Below are 20,337 nucleotides of genomic sequence, written 5' to 3'. Positions count from 1 at the left end.
GGACATTTCGAATTTGCACTGTCGTTTTGTACAGGCCGAACTTCGGAGCTAAACTGAAAACCGGTTCTGCTCGATGCCAGCGCCAACGGACCCAACGGTTTCGACTAAACGTAACAATAGAAATAAAAGCCATCTACCAGGGGTGCGTTCCAAAACCTACAGTAAAACTATAATTACATCTCTATACGTTTTGGATCGCAGCCCTGAAAGGTAAAATCCCCGCTCCGGGTGAGTATACCTGCTGCGTGCTATTAGAGCCTCGACGCTGCTCAAGAGATTTGTTGCGCTCGGAGGCCATAACTTCCGAACGGCTGCGAATTTCGATTTAAAACGTTGGGAACATATTCTTACAATGTTAAATAAACATTTTATGCAAAAAAAAAAAATTCGATTTTTTGAAAGTTCTAATTGGATTTCCCCCCTTAATTTCATAGACGTGGCGCACGGGGCCATACGAGCAAGAACAATCGAGCCCGGGAGCGTGTGCGAGGGGGCCTCGGCCAAGGGTAGGCTGTGTACGTACTTCGAAGGGATAATTACAATAAGCAGCCCTCGCTGCCCTCTCCTCGCCATTGGTCTAAGAAATCCACTGGCGTAATCTACCCAAACTCACGCGCCAATTTATCGAGCGCGAGTTCGACAAAACACAGGCCGGTTTTCAGTGGTCTCTAACGTAGATCTAACGTCTGAAAGTTCGCTAATCGATGTGTGTGTGTGCCCTGATTAAAAATAGCGAATACTTTGTGCGAAAATTCAGCTCGGGAAAAGTGTCGCGCTGATTCTCTTAGATTCGAGGAAATGTCTAAGTAACTCTAAGACCTAGACCGACTTTCATCGTGAGTTTAACGGCAAGGACCGATTTTCATGTTTATATTGCTCGCTGCGAATAATAATAATAATAATAATAATAATAATAATAATAATAATGTTTGCCTCCCAAGGAAATCTGAGCTCACGCGCAGCGGACACGCCGAGAGAAAAGGATTAAGGATCACGAGGAAATGGCGTTGCCGTCATACATCGAGACGTCGCGCTCAACTCCCGTGAATTCGAGAGTTTCCATTAATGCACAGCGCTCAGACTTAATTCGGCCCCTATGTAAATTACTATCGTCTACGCTCGACGTACGCAAAACGCATCGGTCCCATATACTTTCCGTAACGAGCGTATCGCCGGGCGCGCGCGCGCGCGTAAACTTAACGGCGCGTCGCGCCGCGATAAAACATCGGCGAATTCGCGCGATTGAATTACAGTTTAATTAACTCGCGGGCAATTAAGGCCCGTCCCGCCGCGCACCCCCGACCCTCCTCCGCCTGCATCCCCGAAGAGCCGACACCATCCACCTATAACGAAACGGTTTCCGCTTTCCGTCGAATCTCGTGCATCCGCCAGCTCGACCGTTTCGAGCGGCAAGTTTCGAGGGTACTCGCGATTTCATCGAAAACTTTTGCGCCCCTCGATCGCTCCTTTTTCCCTTTTTTTATTTTCTCCTTTTTTTCACTCTTCCATTCCCCTTCTCGTCGTTTCTAACGGCCTGCCAAAGGAAATTCGAGCACGGGCGCATGCATACTGAAAATCGAAAAGATAATGTTGCTAATTAAAAGCCCCGGCCGATCGCAATGTTTTAATTGCTTATACACTCTCGGTGCTTCTGTACCTCAAATTCAACCCTGATTTATCCAACCTTACGTAAATGAATTCGCATTAATTTCGAGTTCTATCTTAAAAAAAAATGTTATCGTTGCCTCTTTTTCGTGACATCAATTGGCTATTGTGCCTATCGCGCATCTGCAGTTTAGTGTGTCTAATAGTATTAAAGGTGTCGCGTGATTTCAACGATTAAAACTACAAGACGAAATATTCTTATATTTTCAAAGTTGACACAGTTTTCTTTTCAATATTCTTCTCAATAAGAAACGGAGTTCTTTTTAAGTTCTACCAAGTCTCTATCCAGATTTTAACGAACAAGTAATCTATATGAAACAAGACACGATAAATGAAATTCCTAAATATCCGCGAGAGCGCGAAAAAGGTCGGGTAATTCGAGAGTGTCGCTTCTCTCGAGGCTTAGACCAGCCCGGAACAAACGTTAATACACCGTAACACACGCGCGCGCGCGCATCGTGGAAACGCGTAGTCAGTATGCACGGTACACTTAGCCGACGGGAAGCCGTAACTGCCGCGTAGGCGGCCGATTTAACGACGAGTGAATAATTATGGGGGCTTTACGGTCCGGTGCAGGAGAGAGCCTCGGCGAATGGAGGAACGCCACTATGCTCGTAGTTATATTTATGGGCCGACGATGACGGCAATTTCGGCCGAGGAATCAGCGGCGAAACTGTTGCTGGACGCATCTGGCGTCGTATCGTTGCGTCGCGGACCACCGCGGCATGCATCTCGACGGCGACGACGACGACGAGAGCACGCTCCGCGGTATCAAGGGACCTGCGCGTTCGCCGGTGCTCGCGTCGAATCCTAATTTCGCCAAGTCGAGTAATCGCGGCGCTTCGTGTTCACACGAGAGACAAAATTATTCCCTGACGGATCAGCGATCGTTCGACGAGAGATCGCGCGTCAAGACGCGTGCCGCGGCGTAATAACAACCGTCGAAGAACGCCCCCGGTGCTCGATGCCCGACGCGTCGTTCCAAGGGTCGAATCGCCCTGACCGTCGTCTTTAATGGTCGTCATACTCCGCGTACAATATCGTATTGATCATTACTAAGCTTCGTGACACCTCATTTTTAGCGAGACTTGCGAAGGGTCTCCCTGTGTCTTTTTCTTTCTCCGAATAGAAGTGCACTACAAGTATACTGTGAACAATTCTTTGTTAAATTCAGCATATTTCACATATAAATGTGAAAACCCAAATTCACCCACCCCAATTTTTGTACTAATTCAATTTGTACAAAGTCAAATACATAAACAAATAACGCAAACATGTTGGAAAATGCAAAGCTACGATGTTATTATTTTGTTACTTAGAAACAGTGTGAACCCGACGCAGAATAGTAAAAATAACACGACAGTGTGTTAGATTAACACATAGGGATATGTTAGGAACTTAATAGAAAAATTTTCACACACACGGATTGACACAAATACCAAATGTTTTCTAGCGTATAGAATACAATATACGCGACCGAAATTCTTTTAATACGAGATTCAAATTATATGCTGAAAAATCCGGAAAATAATTGCATCATCGAGACATTCCAATTACTACATAATAATCTTTTCGGTAAAATGTTCAAGTTCGCGGGACGGTGAGGGGAGGAATGGGGGAAGAAGGAGAAGAGTACGAATGCGTACCTCTTCGCCGTGATTAGGATTAAAGTGAAGGTGGGAGTCAGGTAAGTTCGTCCCGGGGATGCGAACATTTATAATTAAATGGCGTTGTTACTTATTACATGGAAGTTCGCGAAGAAGCGGAATAGGGAGATTGTTAGAGAAGGTAGGCTGTGGTTACTCGGATAATCTCCTCTATAATGTAAGACGGTGAATGGAGCGCGCGCCTGGACGGGTTCTAGCTTACGCGTTCGAGGAAACGTGTAGTTACGGCTAGCGGGGTTGGGTAGGGGGCGGAGGGGATGAAAGGCGGAAGGGCTTGCGAGTAAAAATAGGAGAAGAATCGCGAGAGCAAACGCTATTATGAACGTAAGTTCGGAAACTTAACGGTAGACCAAACCAGATCTTACCGCTTTTCGCATTAATTATGCAGCACGACCAGGCGAACACCAAGAACTACCGCGAGATACTCGCGCAAAATATTAACCGAAGATAACGCGCCCGCGCAAAATTAGCGGCCGTTATGAAGTGACTCTTTACGCGACGATGCACGCGGAGAAGGGACGGAAAGTATCGAGAGATATGCGTCCGTCCAGCGAGAACAATGAGTATACGCGAAAGGGATTATTTGAATGTTGCGGCGGACATGCCTCCTCTCCCCCGGCGAGAGAACGCGGTTATAATCAGATTAGCATTCGGATGGCCGACGAAGTCGATCTCGCTCGGCCTCGACAACGTAAGTCAAAGCTCCGGTGCAAAGGTCGATATCGGCAGGGGGAGAGTAGGTGGGGCAGGTGGCGGAAGGGCGACGGGGTAGTGCGCCTCGCAAGGGTGTCGAACGCCCAGGTCTCGTGACAAATAGAAGCTTTGTGCCGCGACAATGGGGAGTTTATTTCCGGGCCGGCTGGGGCTACAATGTAGGCACTATACTGTAATTAAATTCCCAAACCCAAGGATTCGGAGGTTATAGAGGACCAGAAGGAAGGATGGAGAGAAAGAGGGACAGAGAAGGAGTGAGAGAAAGGACGGCGTCAGACAAGGGGGCAGGAGGCTGGCAGAACCTTAGCATATTGCATACTGACCGGTCCGGAACGCTCCGGGCTTTCTCGCGGCACAGACGCCATATTGTTTGCCGTGTGTTCCTTCCTACCTACCTACCTACCTACCTACCTACCTCTACCTCTACCTTCCTTCCTTCCTTCCTTTCCGCGCGCCCAGCTAGCGTCAAGATGAAACAAATTCCACGTACGCGGTATATCTTGGTCGGGGGAGTTATCGCGGAATGATAAGTTGCCGGACTGGGCTTTCAGTCTCTAAAGCCGAGCAGGATTAAATCTGAGCAGTGCGAAACTTTATGTAAGGGACAGGATTCAGCGGACATCGTGGGGTAGTATTTCTCGATTTAAACGTCTGGACGGGGAGGCACGTTGTAACGATTATTTCAGCGTGCGAATTCAGTCGTACGATCGACGTGGTCGCGAATTTGATAATCATCGTGATAAAACTGATAGAATCGAAAAAGTCGGAAGGGGAAGCTGCCTGAATACTGCTAAAGTCTAAGGTAAACGACACCACTGCAGATCAGATTCGCGTCGACCGAAAGTGTCGGTTACTCCGCCGGTTACGCGAAAGACAAATACAGGGGTGGTAAAGCGGGAGTAAGCGACGAAATATAAAGTCTCGGAAGATCCCCGTGGCTTAGCATCAGCCCCGAGCCAAGAGTGGAGGGTATGACAGGCGCGTCGGATGTTTCTTATCTGCGAGAAAAGGATGGGGCGATCGTGATAATCTGTATTAGGTGCGCGAACTAAAGTCTTATGTACTTCCGACGCGAGTTATAGGCGAAGGCGATAGAGCACGGAACATAAGCCTCGCGCAGTCCGCAATGAAAAGTTTGATCCTAACGAGCAGGAGTGTCAGCTTTTAGCACAAGCTGTTCTACGTAAGCGATTACGTACAGCGAGTGAGCGCGCACGCGAGGATAAAAATAAAACGGAACGATGTACGTCTGCTCGATCGTCGAAATGAGACACGAGCCGTTCACTTTAGAACACATCCCGGAGATTTTTCGTTGAGAAATTAAAACCCTTTTCAAAACGATAGATTCAACTCGTAACGTTCAACGGAGAACATTATGATGTTAAAAGTTGAAAACGTAATGTTGCAATAAAATCATCCAATGCTAAGTTCAATCACTCTGTCCTTTCGTTGCCGATCCAGCTTTTTCCAATTCCACAGAAAAGTTTACAATTTGAAAATACACGTCGAACTGTTGACATTTGCTGTTGAAATTTGAATGTCGCCGATCTCGCGTAAGACTGACGTTATCTGGCGACTCGCCCGCAGGATGAATAAAGTTCTCGTCGCGACGAAGGTCTCGCGTCGTAGTTAACAGCCGTGGGAGCAAACAGCTCGGTGATAGAAATGATCGAGGAAACTGGCGTAATTACATCGATTGCTTAGATAAACGCGAGACTTCTCCGTGTCGGAGGGAAATGGAGATAGCTGGAGATCGAGCGCGGGAAACGCGCGCAGAAGAGATGAAATCGGTAAAGCGTTCCAGCCGAACTAGGAACGATCGCGATGTAAAAGGCGTCGCGCGAGAAAGGGACAGAAATAGAGAGAACACCCTGCTACCGTTCTCCAATAATGTACCATTGCGAATCCCACGGCACACTTGTTAACTCATCCGTTGCCACGATGACGCACGACGCGCGCATACAACACGCACGGCAAAGTGTTTGATCCGCGACACAGGAACGTACGTACGCGTGGCCGCGTGATGTGCGATAAAACACTTTGCGACGCGAAAAGGCATGTGTAAAAAGGTCAGAACAATACACGCGTAGCAATGGCGCGACACACGCGAACCGAATAAACGAGAAATTATCACAAAGGGCAGAGCGCAATAAACTCCTGCTTCGCCGACGCGGCGCCCTCGACGAGGGCACGTATTTCCGTTTTCGACATAACGCAACCCTTCCCGATCACGGCGCTTCTTAAGGAGACGAATGGGATCAGGATCACGCGTCTCCGTAAAACGGGGATAGCGTTTTAATGCCGGGCAAACACACATATAGATCCCGAGCTGCCGAACGCGAGAGAGGACTTCAGATGGAAAGAGAGAGCAAAATAGAGAAAGAGAGAGAAAGAGAGAGAGAAGGGACGAAGGGAAGTAGACGAAAACGTTCGTGCACGGCTTGTCAGGGCGGGGTTCGCTAAAATGAAAGTTGGAGCCACGGCTTGCCGCAGCAAATCCGGCTTGATTAAAACACCGTAGGAGGAATCCCTTACCCCTTTTACCCTTAGCCACCAGCCACCGCGGCCCTACCCGCCGCACCACCCCGCTTATTTCGGCAGTCTTCGGTCGCCAAGGAGCGCGCCAACGTATAATCTTAATGCAGTCTTATACGAGGCGGAACGAGGCTATATTTCATTATAACCCCGCAGTCCTTCCGGAGCCCTTTCGCGAACCCTTTCTATTTCTACTGGCTATAAGCGTGCGCGAGCGCGCACGCTCGTGTAGCCGGGATTTTGCTGCGAGATATCGTTCGCGACGTAGAAAGCCGGGGTGAGCGCCGAGTAAGTATCGAAACGACGACATCGGCTAAAGTGCTTCCTCGGAATGTGCCTTCCCTAATCTTTTCTCAGTCTCGTCGAAAAACTACGCGCCGCTTCCCCCCGCATAGTAAACGCGGCAAGCGCCGGAATTATAACCCGTGATCGCGTTTGATAACAAAGGCGAAACGCGGAGGGTGCTTTGACAATCGATAAGCGTACCATCATCTTCCACGATCGCTCAGAAATATCATTCAAATGTTCAGTATAAAACAAGAATAAAGAAGGACGTCGGAAAGAACCGATTACTAACGCGGCACGAGTCTGTGACGTCGTTTTTGCCGATTATTCTAAATTATCAGTCGATCGAGTAAGTCACGCACGTAAGTTAAGACCTCTTATTGTCTTCATTAAGAATGTCACGACTCGAGAATATTATTAGTCGACTGAAATTGCGATCAACGAGGCGAGGGGGAATTTCGCGTGGCAGGAATTATTTCAGATATCGGACGGGACCGATGTCGATGAGAATAGTCGGCAAACTTACCGACCGTGGAGCGGCGAGCGGACGCGCAGCGATGAGGAGGTTTAAAGCTCGAGGGGTAAAAAGGGGGAGGGTGTATTTACGACGTTACAATACCCCACGGGCTAATCCTCGCCCGGAGCAGTACCTAGGCCGATTGACGCTTCCTCCCTTCTTCACCGAACGCAATCACAACCTTCATTCAAGTACAGAGAAATCCGCCCCAAGTAAAATCATTTCTCTTCCTTGCGCAATCGAGCGAAAATTAAAGCACAAAAAGGGGGTAATAATCGCGAGCTCGGTACTAACAGTGCGCGCTCAGTATTAACAACATTAGACGAGAACGTTTAACATAATATCATTTTGTGTCTTTGTACCAATTTCGAGTTTGATTCTCTGCTGAACAAAAATTTCGAAACGCCAAACGTTATTAAAGCATTTTGCACGAAACAGATTTGAAAGCAACGATAACAATTATTCGCCTGTCTGTGGAAGTCATAGTCGTCATTTGTAACAACAATCGTGAAGTAAATCGTCCGCTAGTGATCTCTTTATGACAGAAATTAAAAGCCCTTACTCGTATAACGCCGGCTTGTCTTCCTTTCCCGAGGCCTAATTGACACGATTTTTATAAACTCCCCTCTGACTATGAAGGGTGAAGTCTTCTTTTGTACTGCGCCGCTAACACCTTCAACCTCAAACCCTTCTGCGAATGAGAGTTGCTTTGTAGCTGAAGAGTAACGACGATGTGCCGGTGCACAATTATAATTTTTACGCCGCGGAGAATATGTCAGGAGTGTGTGATCGTAAAAAAAGAATATATCACGTAAAGTGTAAAGCCTGCCGAGCGGATTGTATTTGCGACGAAGAATCAGGGAGAATTTGGCTACGTAAGGTGTGTTTGGAAAGCATCGAGCGAATTTCTCTCAGATATATTGCGTTGAAAAGAGATCAAAAAAGCGCGTCGCCCGGGAGTATCAGCGATCGAAGTAATATTCCGGAAGCCTCTATTTTTAACGCGGAATTTCGTCCCTTAAAGTAGCGCGACTAATTTAAAAAATTGCCTCGCCCGACCACCTCGTGATGAACGCCTGATAAAATTTTCAACTGAGAGTCACTGCCGTAAATATAGGTACAGGGGTGAAAACAGGGTGCACATTCCAAAGCCTTGGATCTGCGTATCCTCGCGCATTCATTCATAAAAATTCACTCAACCGCGTGGCTACTCCCACCGAGTGAATTGGAGGGTTCGTTCCAACCCTGATCGGCGTGACAGCTCGGCAGAGTTAAAGGGTACCGCGTTTCATCTTTTCAGGTTCTCCCGGGAGAACGAGCGACGCTAAAGGTATCTCAAGAAATACAAAGAAGCACATTTCCAAGGGGCAGCGCGTCGACGAGTGACAGCCGGCGGCGGGGGGAGCGCGCGACGTATCGTCGCATGTCGCGAAAAAGTCTGGCGTGATTCAGTAGCTGGCAGAAAGGCGCGTCGTCCAAATATTTCGTGAACTAACCATTGCAAAATCCTCTCGATTTACGCTTGGAGGAAACCAAAATCGTTTCACCGTGACACCACGTGCACCGAAAGAGACGAGCCAAAGGTCGAGGTGAAGCGGACGACCGTGAGTAATAAATACGCGTCCTTAAGCGGATTTGGGGCTGGCTTTCCGGCATTTTAACACCGCATTTTCCAACCCGCCGTGAGATTAGCACATGCCCAAACACAGGTATCTTTTTTACCTCGTTACGTTGAGTTGCGGTAAATCGAATTTTTAACGCTCTTCTTTCGCGATAAAAGTGGCCGTAGTTATGCAAAAATGATACAACCCGCAAAATTATGATTTTTGAGTTTTCGTTACTCCAAGAGGTATTCTAAACGTCTTTCTATATAAAATAAAAAAGACCCAAGTTTTATAAGCGCCTAAAATTAATTAAAAGCAATTTTTATTTTTCACTAGTTAAACTATTTTTTACTTGCGTCTTTTTACCCATTTTTTAAAATTAAGCCTGCCAAAGAATACCTTTAAAAAGAAGAAAATTGATCATGTTTGACTTCTTGAGCGATTGTGAAGAACCTCAGTTCTATCTGTGCTCTCTTTTTAAATCGTATGTCAAATTTTTATTTTTCTCGAAACATTCTTGAATCGTTCTTACATAATTGGGGTTAATTGAAACGACTTTTTGTTGTTGATACACAATCACGCACGCCTACTTAGTTAAATAATTCAACATCACACTTATTTCACTTATACCCTAATTTAGCTGGCCTTAAAAAGTTGCTACTAAATATTCATCATCCATTTCCGCTTAATTGTAATTGCTTTCTTAATTGCTATGTGCACCATCATCGCCGCGAGAATCTAAGAGGTTATCTCGTACGTCGAAAGAATATTATCGCGCGGGATAAGGGTTCCCCTTTAAGAGGAACGGCTGCTCGTAATCGTAATCGTAACCGTAACGATCATGAAAGTCGAGGCGGTGCAGATTTCCACATTAATATTCCAGCAGCGCTCGCGCGAAGACCCGCCGCCGTTAATAAAGAAATCACCAGCGATTCCGAAATGACAGCCAGCCGTCGATTTCCCATAGTCGAGAGAAGCCGAGCTGATGGCGTTTTAACGTCACCGGCCACCAAAGTCGGACGCATTAGGGTCAATTTCGGTAACTTCGGGCTGACGTTCGTTCTTATGAAAGCATTAAACAATGTACGGTCCCCTAATCGCTTCCCGTATCGCACGCTGATATTGTAAGGCGTGCGATAAGGGTGACCGAGCTTTTGACGTTAACGCGAGTCACGTCGAATACGATCGTTAGTACGCTTTCATGTGTTTTCGAAACGAGCCAAGATTTACGTCTGACAAGAGACGAATGGTAAACGTTTAAAAGTTCCTAAAATCCATAAATTCATTTCTCAAGGTTAATATCATTGTCGGACGAGAGAGTGTACAGAGGTGTAGAGTTGTGACAGGGTATATGTCACAACTCTACATCTCTGTACACTCACCCGTCCGACAATGATATTAACCTTGAGAAATGAATTTATGGATCCTAGGAATTTTTGTCAACGCTGTCCTCTCTTTTTTTATAGATTTTGTCCGCTTACCGAGACGAATCGATACCGGTCCAATTAGAAAAGAATAAGACTGTTGCTTGAAATTGCTCGAGTTTTGCCTTTTCGTGATATTTACTTTAAAACTGATACTTTCAGCAATGCGTATAAAAATTCAGAGACACGGTCAGACTAGGGACTTCACTTTAAATTCTCTTTTATCGATGGAAATGCTTCCAAATGCAACTGAAAACCAATCAAATGGTTTACAAGCCACATTTAGAGACACTTTTATCGATAAAAGAAAGTTCAGAATAAAAGCCTATATCGCGGAATACACTTTGTTGAAACTGTAATCGTCTATAAGCCCGGTCGATACCTTTAGAAATCATTCCGGGAACTATTTATTTGCAGCAGTAATAATAAATCTCTTTTCCACGTGATATTACCGAAATCGTGAATATTTTATATTATTTACCGTTATTTTCCTATCGTTATATCACGAGGACTAGTGTCGGAGCTCAAACGCGAAGAGTTGCACTCCTAAACTCCAGAAGGTGACTGGTGGCACCCTCTACTGCTCTAGCCGTTAACCCAGTCGCTACCGCGGTTCCTTTTATTGATTTCCAAAAAGCTATTTATTTTTGTTTTCCATCGTGTACGTGATAAAACGGTTATCGATGTAACGACTTTGCGCGACTGTACGCCAGATATCGCTATGTTATTTATTTCTTTTAGGATCAGAAATAGCTTCAAAGCCCTTCCTTTGTCGTTTCTATACTCGCCGTTAAAAATATTAATTCCCGTCGAGTAATCGCAATAGCGACGCGTCTACGATGATTCGTAGGAAGAATGAACGGGGTCTCCCTCTTGGCTTCAATCTCAGCAAGGACTTTATCTTATTCAGGACCGCGTAGAACAACCCCTCGATCTCCTACCCCCTCGATCCTCGCCGACGGCTAAATAGCTAACTTCGCGCAACTATCCCAATAGATTATGATTATTGTGGAGGAAAGCTCTGATTTATGCAATTATCATAAATTCAGTCCCGCCCACTACCTTGCGTATGCTCAAGACGCTCCTGCCGTAGTTCCATTCACAGGATTTCAATAGCAAATTATACGACCGTGAGGCAACCGCCTCTATTTTCGTAAAAAACCGATTCTAGTCAATGTCCTGTACATCCGTATTTTTCACGCGCCTTATAAATGTTTCAATAGTAAAGCAAAATATATAATGTAAAAAATAAAGGCTATCGATATCTGTTCAGAAGAAAAAGTTGCTTTGCAACTGTTTAATTTGTGACTGGTATATACTTTTAATCTTGACTGAATCTAACAGCATACAACAATCAGATTCATAAATTTTGTAACAATTGCAAAGCAACCCTTTCTACTGACCGCAGCCATTGATTTTACGAGCAAATTTATCGTAATACGTTTAGTTTAAATCGATAATATATCCAAATATCATTATCCGTCCTTATATTCTTGATTATAACACATAATTAAAACTAGAAAAATTCTCAATTGTATTTTTTGTTTCAGGGAGTAAGAAGAAAAGAAGAAGCGTTAACCAATAACTATACCGACTCTATTTAGCCGTCGGCAAAGAACCCTTTCATAAAGGTAGGACATTGAGGGGTGGTTCCACCCGATGCTGAGTAAAGAAGAGATCTACCTCGTCGGTAACCGCCTTTAGGTTATCGCTCGAAGAGATTTTAGGGTGTCTTTGGCTCGCGTATGCTAACGTAGAATGCGCGAGGATTCTCGTTTATCGGCCGGTGATGGTATGAAGGGAATGCAAAGCCGATAAAATGATCACAATAGTGCAACAGCAATAGATACTTCTTACCTATTTTCAAAGTAATAACAGCAGCATATAAAAAACCGTTTAGCTACATAATGTAAATAACGTTAGCAAATGATTATTACTGAGGGAGACCTACTATACGACGAGCTATGATAAAACGAAAGATTTGTGTATGATAAAATGTATTGACGCACGATAATAAGTAAAATCGTGATGCAATAAAAATGATAACTGTTCCATTAGTGATAAATATTAAAACTTCGACGAAAATATATTGGACCACGGATATATCAGTGACGATGTATAAAAGTTATTTTTGCAACAAATTCAAAAAGAGATAATCGGTTTATGATGTGCTCAATTGATGCACAGATTGAATAATCATTACACATACAACAAAATGCACATGTATGACATATTTAAATAATAATATATGTTAAGGGAAATTTTTCTCTTCAGTAGAGAGCAAACATATACACCATTTATATACACACACACATATTGATATTAAAATAACCAAATAATTACTTACGTGTTGAAATTATGGTTATAGTTAATCGTAGAAATAAGTGAATGAACACAAGTCATAATTGAGGATGTTATCTAGATTCGATCATATCCATTATTGAAATAAGTGATTTTTCTTTCAACGATTGTGGCATGCGCACATGTAATTTCTTTAAATAGTTACCTGAAATATTTTTTCGCAGTTATTTCTTTCTTGTTGCAGTATAACACGCAAATCTACCAGCAGTGTTTAATAAAAAGCTTCAAGTTAAAATAGCTCGGTAAATGCGTCTTATAAAAAATATTTTATTTCAAAATCGATAATTTCAAAATATATACCACGTAAAAATTGCAAAGAACGGCTTCATTCACTTATTCCTTCTATAACCAAGTATGATTGAGCTTCGGCTCAATGGATCATATAAGATCAAAGGCGGTATTAACGACAACACGGAAACGCCAATACATTGAGAAAAAAGTAGTTGGATCGACAAAATCGGTAATCATACAACTTCAAAGAAATATTGCATCTATTGAACAAATTGCGCGTTAGTGTAACAATAAATTGTTGTTGATATAGTTAGTGACCAAATCGCAATCAAATTAAGAGAATCGCTATCATAGTGTGTGTAAATCACAGTAGCTGTTATAATTTGTTAAATCTAGCTAAACGTTTACTCGAGTGTATTTTGTTCATTCAAGCAAGATCTCGTTAATTCAAACACTTATTTTTCTCAATGTACAGCAATGATAAGACTGAAAATTATCTCCTCTGCTTTGAGCCACCGATTTGAGCTTGCGTCGACATTTATATGGGTAATAACAATGCCTGACGTACGAAATGATCGATAAAAAACGCCTACCGTGACAAAGTGAAACGTCAGCGGTTTATGTCGTTACAATCGTTGCGCTTTACGTCCCCGTTGATCTTGTTCCTTCACGTTACGGCAAACAATCCGCAACTGTTTTTGCGACCATAAGGGCGAGATATATCCGGGAATAAAATCTTCGAATAACATCGATTTTTCGCTCACGAATGACGAAACGAATGATTCAAGAATACTGGAAAAGTCGCGGTGAACATTTTATTTTTCTGTCACCGATATAATTTTGAAAGATTTTACAAGAATCTCTCCGTCCTCTTATTACTGACGATACAAGAATTTAATCATTAAATATTTATCTTTCCACCACAAGAAAGCATTTTTTTATTCGTTGTATCTGCCAGTTAAGCAAAGCACTTAATTTCCATTACTACAGTACGTAACACAGACAGAGGAAATGGAGAGCGTTATATTTCTCTCATGCAGGTCGCTGCCATTGATATAAATAATTCCGCGATGCAGAAGAAAGCTACAAAGAAAATCACGAAGAGCAAACCGGATCACACAACGACGCATAAAGAATATTCTGGCGTGGCGCGCGAAGGAATTTTTTCAAGGATTATTTGATATTTTCCAACTCGAGATATTTGACGAGCTAATGCTTTGATAATTACTGTGCGCGCGCGCACGCGATAATAACCGTGTCGCTTTTAAAAAGTAGGACGTTCTTTTTCTTCGATGTTCTATTATTAAAACTCGATCATTTGTACAGTTTTAGAATATCACCGACATCGTCTCGACACGACATCGTTTGTTCGTTCGTTCGTTCGTGTGCGCAAATTATGAGCGCAAGCTCAACACAAAAATTACGTGGCTGCCACTACTGCGGATTACCAGAGGATTATTCGTGTTCCACTTACCTTTTTCGGTGAGGGATGCAACACGGTCACCGGAACTTGGCGGGGGGTCGGCATGGACGGCGGCAGCTGGGTGTGCTCCTTCGCGGGAAATCCTGGCAGTTTCGACTCCCGGTTCGAGGGTAGCTCGAGCAGGTGCTGTATCGAATGATTCTGCCTCGTTTTTCTGGACGACATTCTGTCAACAAATATAAATGCGGCACTTTAGTGAGGAATTCCTTATAACAGGAAGTCGTTAAATAAATGTGAAATTTTAAAAAGTCTATACATGGAGAAAATTTTGTAGTAAAAATTACTATAGAATTTTGTAATCAAGAAAAAAATATATCGACATTCTGCAGTAATTCACTATATTCTTTCATTTTATATATATATTTAGTTCTAGTACCTAGTTATATTTCAAGAACTGAAATGTATGTACTATTAAAAGACTTGCTTTGTTTTTCTAGTAAAATTTACTATGTTTCTTAGTAAGTTTGGACTACTAAAAACATAGTAAAATTCAGAAGAATTTATATGAAGAAGCACTATAACATTCTTTCCGTATAGGAGAAAGCACAAAAATGTGCCTACCGATACTATGCTAGCACAAATATTCTTGCGTAATACTTTTCTAAAGTTTTGCAAAGAATAAAACACTCGAACACTCGCTTAGATCCGCGCGGATCAGAGTCTAAGCAATAACTAACTGCTAGGACCGTCCTGCTTACCTTCAATGTTATTTGTTTTAGTTTAGAGATCGGCGCCTTTACAGTTACGCCTTCGCAAAAACGCGAAGCAAATGTAAACATCGGCCATCAACGACTAAGTATCAGTGATGCGGTAAGTGCTAGGCGAGCAATTTAAATATAACGGGTAGATTGAGAATATTTAATAATATTTGTGAAATGAGCTAAAACTTTTTCTCCGATCCACGCATATCGTTTATCTCTCCCACAAATACAAGAATGTAATCTTGTTAATCTAAATAAATTGGATTAATTATTTTTAATTACTAAATAATCTTTATATCGATATTAGAGAGAAAACATGAGAAATAGAAATCTCAAATGCTGTCTATAGATAAATTTTTTTCCGATTCATACGTATTGTTTACTTCTACCACACGCAAGAAACTATTAATCTGAATAATTTAGATTAATTATTTTTAATTATTAAATAATGTCTATATTGATATTAGAGAGAGAACATGAGAAATAAAAGTTTCAAACGCTGTCTGTAGCGCATGTATCTGAAACAAAAATATATTTTCGTTTTGTCCACATAAATCCAAATTGTTTTTTTTCCCTAAATCAATTTTCTCTGGTAGTTTACTATCGGTTATGTTTCATTTAATTATAACCTGATGAAACTCGATTTTCCGGAATATTTCATATACTATCCCGACTTATAAAATAATTAGATACACGTCTGACATTTTGTCGTGTAGTTATTTCCGCGAAACATTGATCATTCATAACTCAGTTTGCTTTGTAGAATCTCTTGTCCCCGATCCCGAACTTCGACAAATCCACGTTGTGGCTGTTTGTCGTGTTGGGAGGAAGAAATGCAGTTTGAAAATTTAAATTTTCTTTCGAACGAGATATTACATCCACGGAGCGTCCACCTTATCCTGGACTCGATACGGATTTTATTCATAACGAATAGGAAATCGTGAGACAAACACTACTAGGAGATCACGCGAACAAGTCCGAACGTAGCCATGTGCGTATACACCTTTTTCCAGGGGCGCGCGGAAGCAGTAGATATCGGATAAAACTTTCGCATTTAACTTTTCCGTCCTGCTGGGGAAACGACCAACAAAGCTCATCACCGGAAAGTTTTCCGAGACAAGGACAGAGCGAGAGATTCAAGAGAGGGAAGCAAAACGTGCGCGCATGCTCCTACTACTACACAATCGCGACCGTGATTTCGCTCCAACATCCAAACTCAGGCTAGCCAAATATCGGGTGTCCGGACTCTCGTGGTCGCTAGATAAGCTACGAAATTGTCGAGTGTATACTAGTACACACAGGAATATATTGAATAATAAACGTTCTCCTCGCGCTACGTACTAAAAATTGACATGACCGAGATCACATCCGAGCGGATAAACCGATAAATATACACCACCGTGTCGAATACGTATGTTCACTGAATCCAATTTGTGACTAGTCGCATTATTTATTGACACCTCGAGCCAAACAAATTCGATTCACGAAAATATGGACGTCCGTGTGTGCGGTTCGTGAGGATAAAGAGTTGACTTAAAGATTCGCAAGAAAAAGAGAAAAAGAGAAAGAGAGAAAGAAAGAGGAGAAGGAGGAGGAGAGAAAGAGAGGGAAAGCTTTTCGAGACGTACGTCGCGAAACTGCCGTGAAATACGCGTATGAAAAACACACCTTCGACCTCGCGTGCATGTATGCGGGGATGCGGTAACTCACCCCCTACAGCCGTCGCGAAAGTTTGTTCTCCCTCGCGTGTTTACGCACGCGCCACATCGCAGACGCGCGCGCGCATACACATACACAACTCACACATTTATGCACACATCTATTGCAAGCTGCAAGCACGTGTACGTGTCGGCGCGAGGATTACGACCGTGACCTTACCGACCAAGCCATCGGCGAAAAAGGCGAGTATGTCCTTTTAACTGCGACCACAAAACCGTTCGCCGTGATAACAAATGCAGAGTCTACAACTGCTAATTAGATTGCTCTTTACGTGCAGTTTGCCGCATGAACACGATACAATGCGTGTTTCGACTTTCACATAAATTCCATCGAAATAAAATCGAAATATCAATTCAAGCTGCACTTGAGCCGCGCTTATAATGGCGAGATAATCGATTCATCCCCAATTTGTCACCCCCACGCACGTCGCTAAAATTACCACGCAAGTATTTGCGTCGCGATCTCAACGCTTTGCGGTTGCTTCTCTGATAAATTAATGGATAAGAATTTACAACAGAGCGCATCGGTCATGAGTGCGTACGTAAATATTAATTTTCATGCAATTCACAGTAGATATGCAAATATCACCTTAATCACCGAGAGAAGACGACCGCCAGTGACAATCGATCGGACGCATTCAGCCATAGTGCATATATATAATTCTAATTAAGTCTTCGATTTAAGACCGGATTATACCTAATTATGCTATTGATAAACTCACAACACGGCTAAACAAACAAACCAAATTGACACGTGTTTTAATGGCGGTTTCACATGTTCTTGTGAAAAAATCTGAAATTATTTCTATTAAATCTATTAAAAAAAATAATTTTCAGTGTTAAGTACACGTGTGTATATCAACAATAAAATGTGTCAAGTCGAAATTCTGCAAAAATTAAACCCAACTTAATTATTTGAGAACAAAACGATATCGTGTAATGGCAGCAATTAATTTCTCCAAAGCTTTGCGTTTTTGATTGTTTATAACTCAACCATCAGCAAATGATGCTTATTTGATGTAGTTGGCTCTTTAATATCTATTTTATTAAAACACATCTCATTGATTTTGGAGGACCCGCATATCTGATTATCGTTATCGTTGCACGATTTCGCGTTCCGGTTTACGTGCCGATGGACTCATAATTTATCTACGATTGTTCGCGATAAAAAATTCACTGCATCCGCAATAAATCACGCGAATAAATAGATTTTTGCAAGACGATATCTCAAGCCTCGCCGCTTCTCTTCCTATTTCCCCTCGATCAATTCGCCATAAACGTGCGCCGCCCGTTACGATCACGCTCCCCCGAACTTCGACCGAATTGGAACACGACCCGTGAATTAAATAAAGTGTGATCGATTTCGTCCAATAGATTCGCTTAGCAGATTTCGAAAGACAATCCACATCGTAAGTCTATTTTAGCAAGTGCTTGCAACATGATGTACTTTATAGATATATCCAATTAAATTTTATCGTACACATGATGTTTTAGACTTAACTTTTCGCCTATAAACTCTTTAAACAATCTGGAGATTAATGTTTGCTTAGTTAATATTTAATACGATACTAAATGTAATAATAACTCTGCATTGCATGTCAGTTGATATAAAGTTCGCTTGAAAATAGATTAAGAGAAAATAAGATATCTCTCTCACTATATCTTTAACCTTCTAGCCGTGCTGTGGGTCTTTTTTGACTTAAAGCAGTTTCAAAGTTCACACAATTTTTTAAATATTTTAAATACAAATGTGATACTTCGCGACTTTTCGAATTATTTTAGAAAAAGTCAGTACATATTGTACTAAATTATTTTATATAATGCTAAAATAAAAGATATAAAAAATAGATATATGTCAATTAAATAGTGAGTTCTCACCATTGGATCTATTTAGACCCTGAACATGGTCAAAGTATACCCGAAACGAACACGGTTAGAAGGTTAAACACTCAAAGTTTAACTCGTGAAATAACTTTTCATTGCTTAAAACCTATTGACTTTTTCAAGTTTCGCTAAAAAAAAAAAAACAAATTAAATTCAGGTTAATCAATTAATTCGTAGGTAAAAGAAAAAATTCAATAAGCCTGGAATACTCCGTACATAAAATATTATTATATAATCCGAATCTCTACCGATGAATCGACATATAGTATAATTCAATACAGATGTAAATACATGTGATGCAAATGTATATAATCCTAAATGGAGTATTAATATTTTACTTGCCCATCTGTGACTGACGCACAGGCAGTGATAAAATATTAACAAATTAGGCAATGATACAATATTCCGCTCAAAAATTTAATGCAGAGCTAAATAAATCCATCGAAATATATCTCAATTACGCGGATTTTGGCAAGTGCTCGAATTTGTCAAACAGCCCGCGGGCATTCCGCGGTGTTTTTTCTCGTGCGATGATCTAATTCGCGGTAAACGGTCAAATATCTCGCTATCCTTTCGCGTCTTAGACCAGTTAACATAAGCAACGGTAAGGAGGAGAAAGAAGAGGCGCGGGGGAGTATGAAGCGAGGGGAGAGGGCGTGAACGGTACAGGGGGAGACAAGGGGAGGGTACGTATTTCAGTCATCCGACCAACTTTTGCAAGTTTAATGCCCGGGCGCTCGAGTAATTTAACACGACGAAATTAACTTTTCAGTTTTACCAAAGTTTCCTGGCAACTTAACCGCGTCCCCATCCCCTTCTCGCTCCTTTCACGTCGTCCCGCGCTCCCCATCCTGGCGGAATCCGCCGCCCTACACCCCTCCCTCTCCCCTCGAACCAACACGAAGACTCGGGACCAACTTTTAAAGCGCTCGTCGTGGTAACAACTGTGTGGCGCGGCGCTCGCTCCGCCGAACTATAATTCCACCCTTAAGACCCGAAGTTTACGACGTAAACTTCCCCACTCTCGCTAGCGCGGTGGGCTGACGCCGATGCTGCGAGTCTGAGAGTGAAAGAGGCCGAGACCGAGAGGATGGTTATCGGAGCCATCGCCTCGGTCGATCGTACCATCGATCTAAAATTCGCGACGGTCGATGCCCGCAGACAGTCGAACTGAAAAGATCGTCTGAGTAAAACATATCGACATTCTGTATATGCTTATGCGCCCAGATTATTGGGCGACGATTAACTATGACGACAACGAGGACAATAGACATTCGCGCATAAATCAGCAAAGGCAAAGCGAGCGAAATATCGTTGATGCAAAGCGAGGAATATGCTCTTGCTTTGCGCTCTTACGAAAACAAATAACTTGCCTTCGAATTTTCTGCTACAAGCGTTTGCTTCATTCTTATTCATGCGACCTACTGTTTCATTCATAAGTCGCATCGGTGGGACACGGCCGTCGATTAATTGCGAATAACAGAAAAATCCGAGACACCTTCACGAGATAATGTTCAATTCTCTCTCTCTCTCTCTCTCTCTCTCTCT

At 42.6% G+C, this 20,337-nt stretch overlaps 1 protein-coding gene across 13 annotated transcripts in view; it reads right to left on the bottom strand.

The window, feature by feature from the left end:
• Positions 1-20,337, bottom strand: part of LOC116848712 — a 336,115-nt gene that overhangs the window by 297,574 nt on the left and 18,204 nt on the right. For 10 of the 13 annotated variants that reach the window (XR_004379004.1, XM_032825076.1, XM_032825075.1 and 7 more), the window contains one exon: positions 14,478-14,652. Coding sequence is in view for 12 of the 13 variants with exons in the window: in XM_032825075.1 (XP_032680966.1) it covers positions 14,478-14,652 (175 nt within the window). In the remaining variant the exon portion in view is untranslated. Of the gene's footprint in view, positions 1-14,477; positions 14,653-14,862; positions 15,147-20,337 lie in introns of those variants that run through there. The other 3 variants (XM_032825079.1, XM_032825077.1, XM_032825080.1) reach the window with 3 other exon arrangements.

This window comes from Odontomachus brunneus, unplaced genomic scaffold (assembly GCF_010583005.1).
Source record: "Odontomachus brunneus isolate Ranch 3 - 2012 unplaced genomic scaffold, Obru_v1 Obru_scaffold_098, whole genome shotgun sequence".
Lineage (NCBI taxonomy): Eukaryota > Metazoa > Arthropoda > Insecta > Hymenoptera > Formicidae > Odontomachus > Odontomachus brunneus.
Note: the sequence above shows the minus strand (reverse complement) of the source record. Positions and strands in the feature narration are given on the sequence as shown.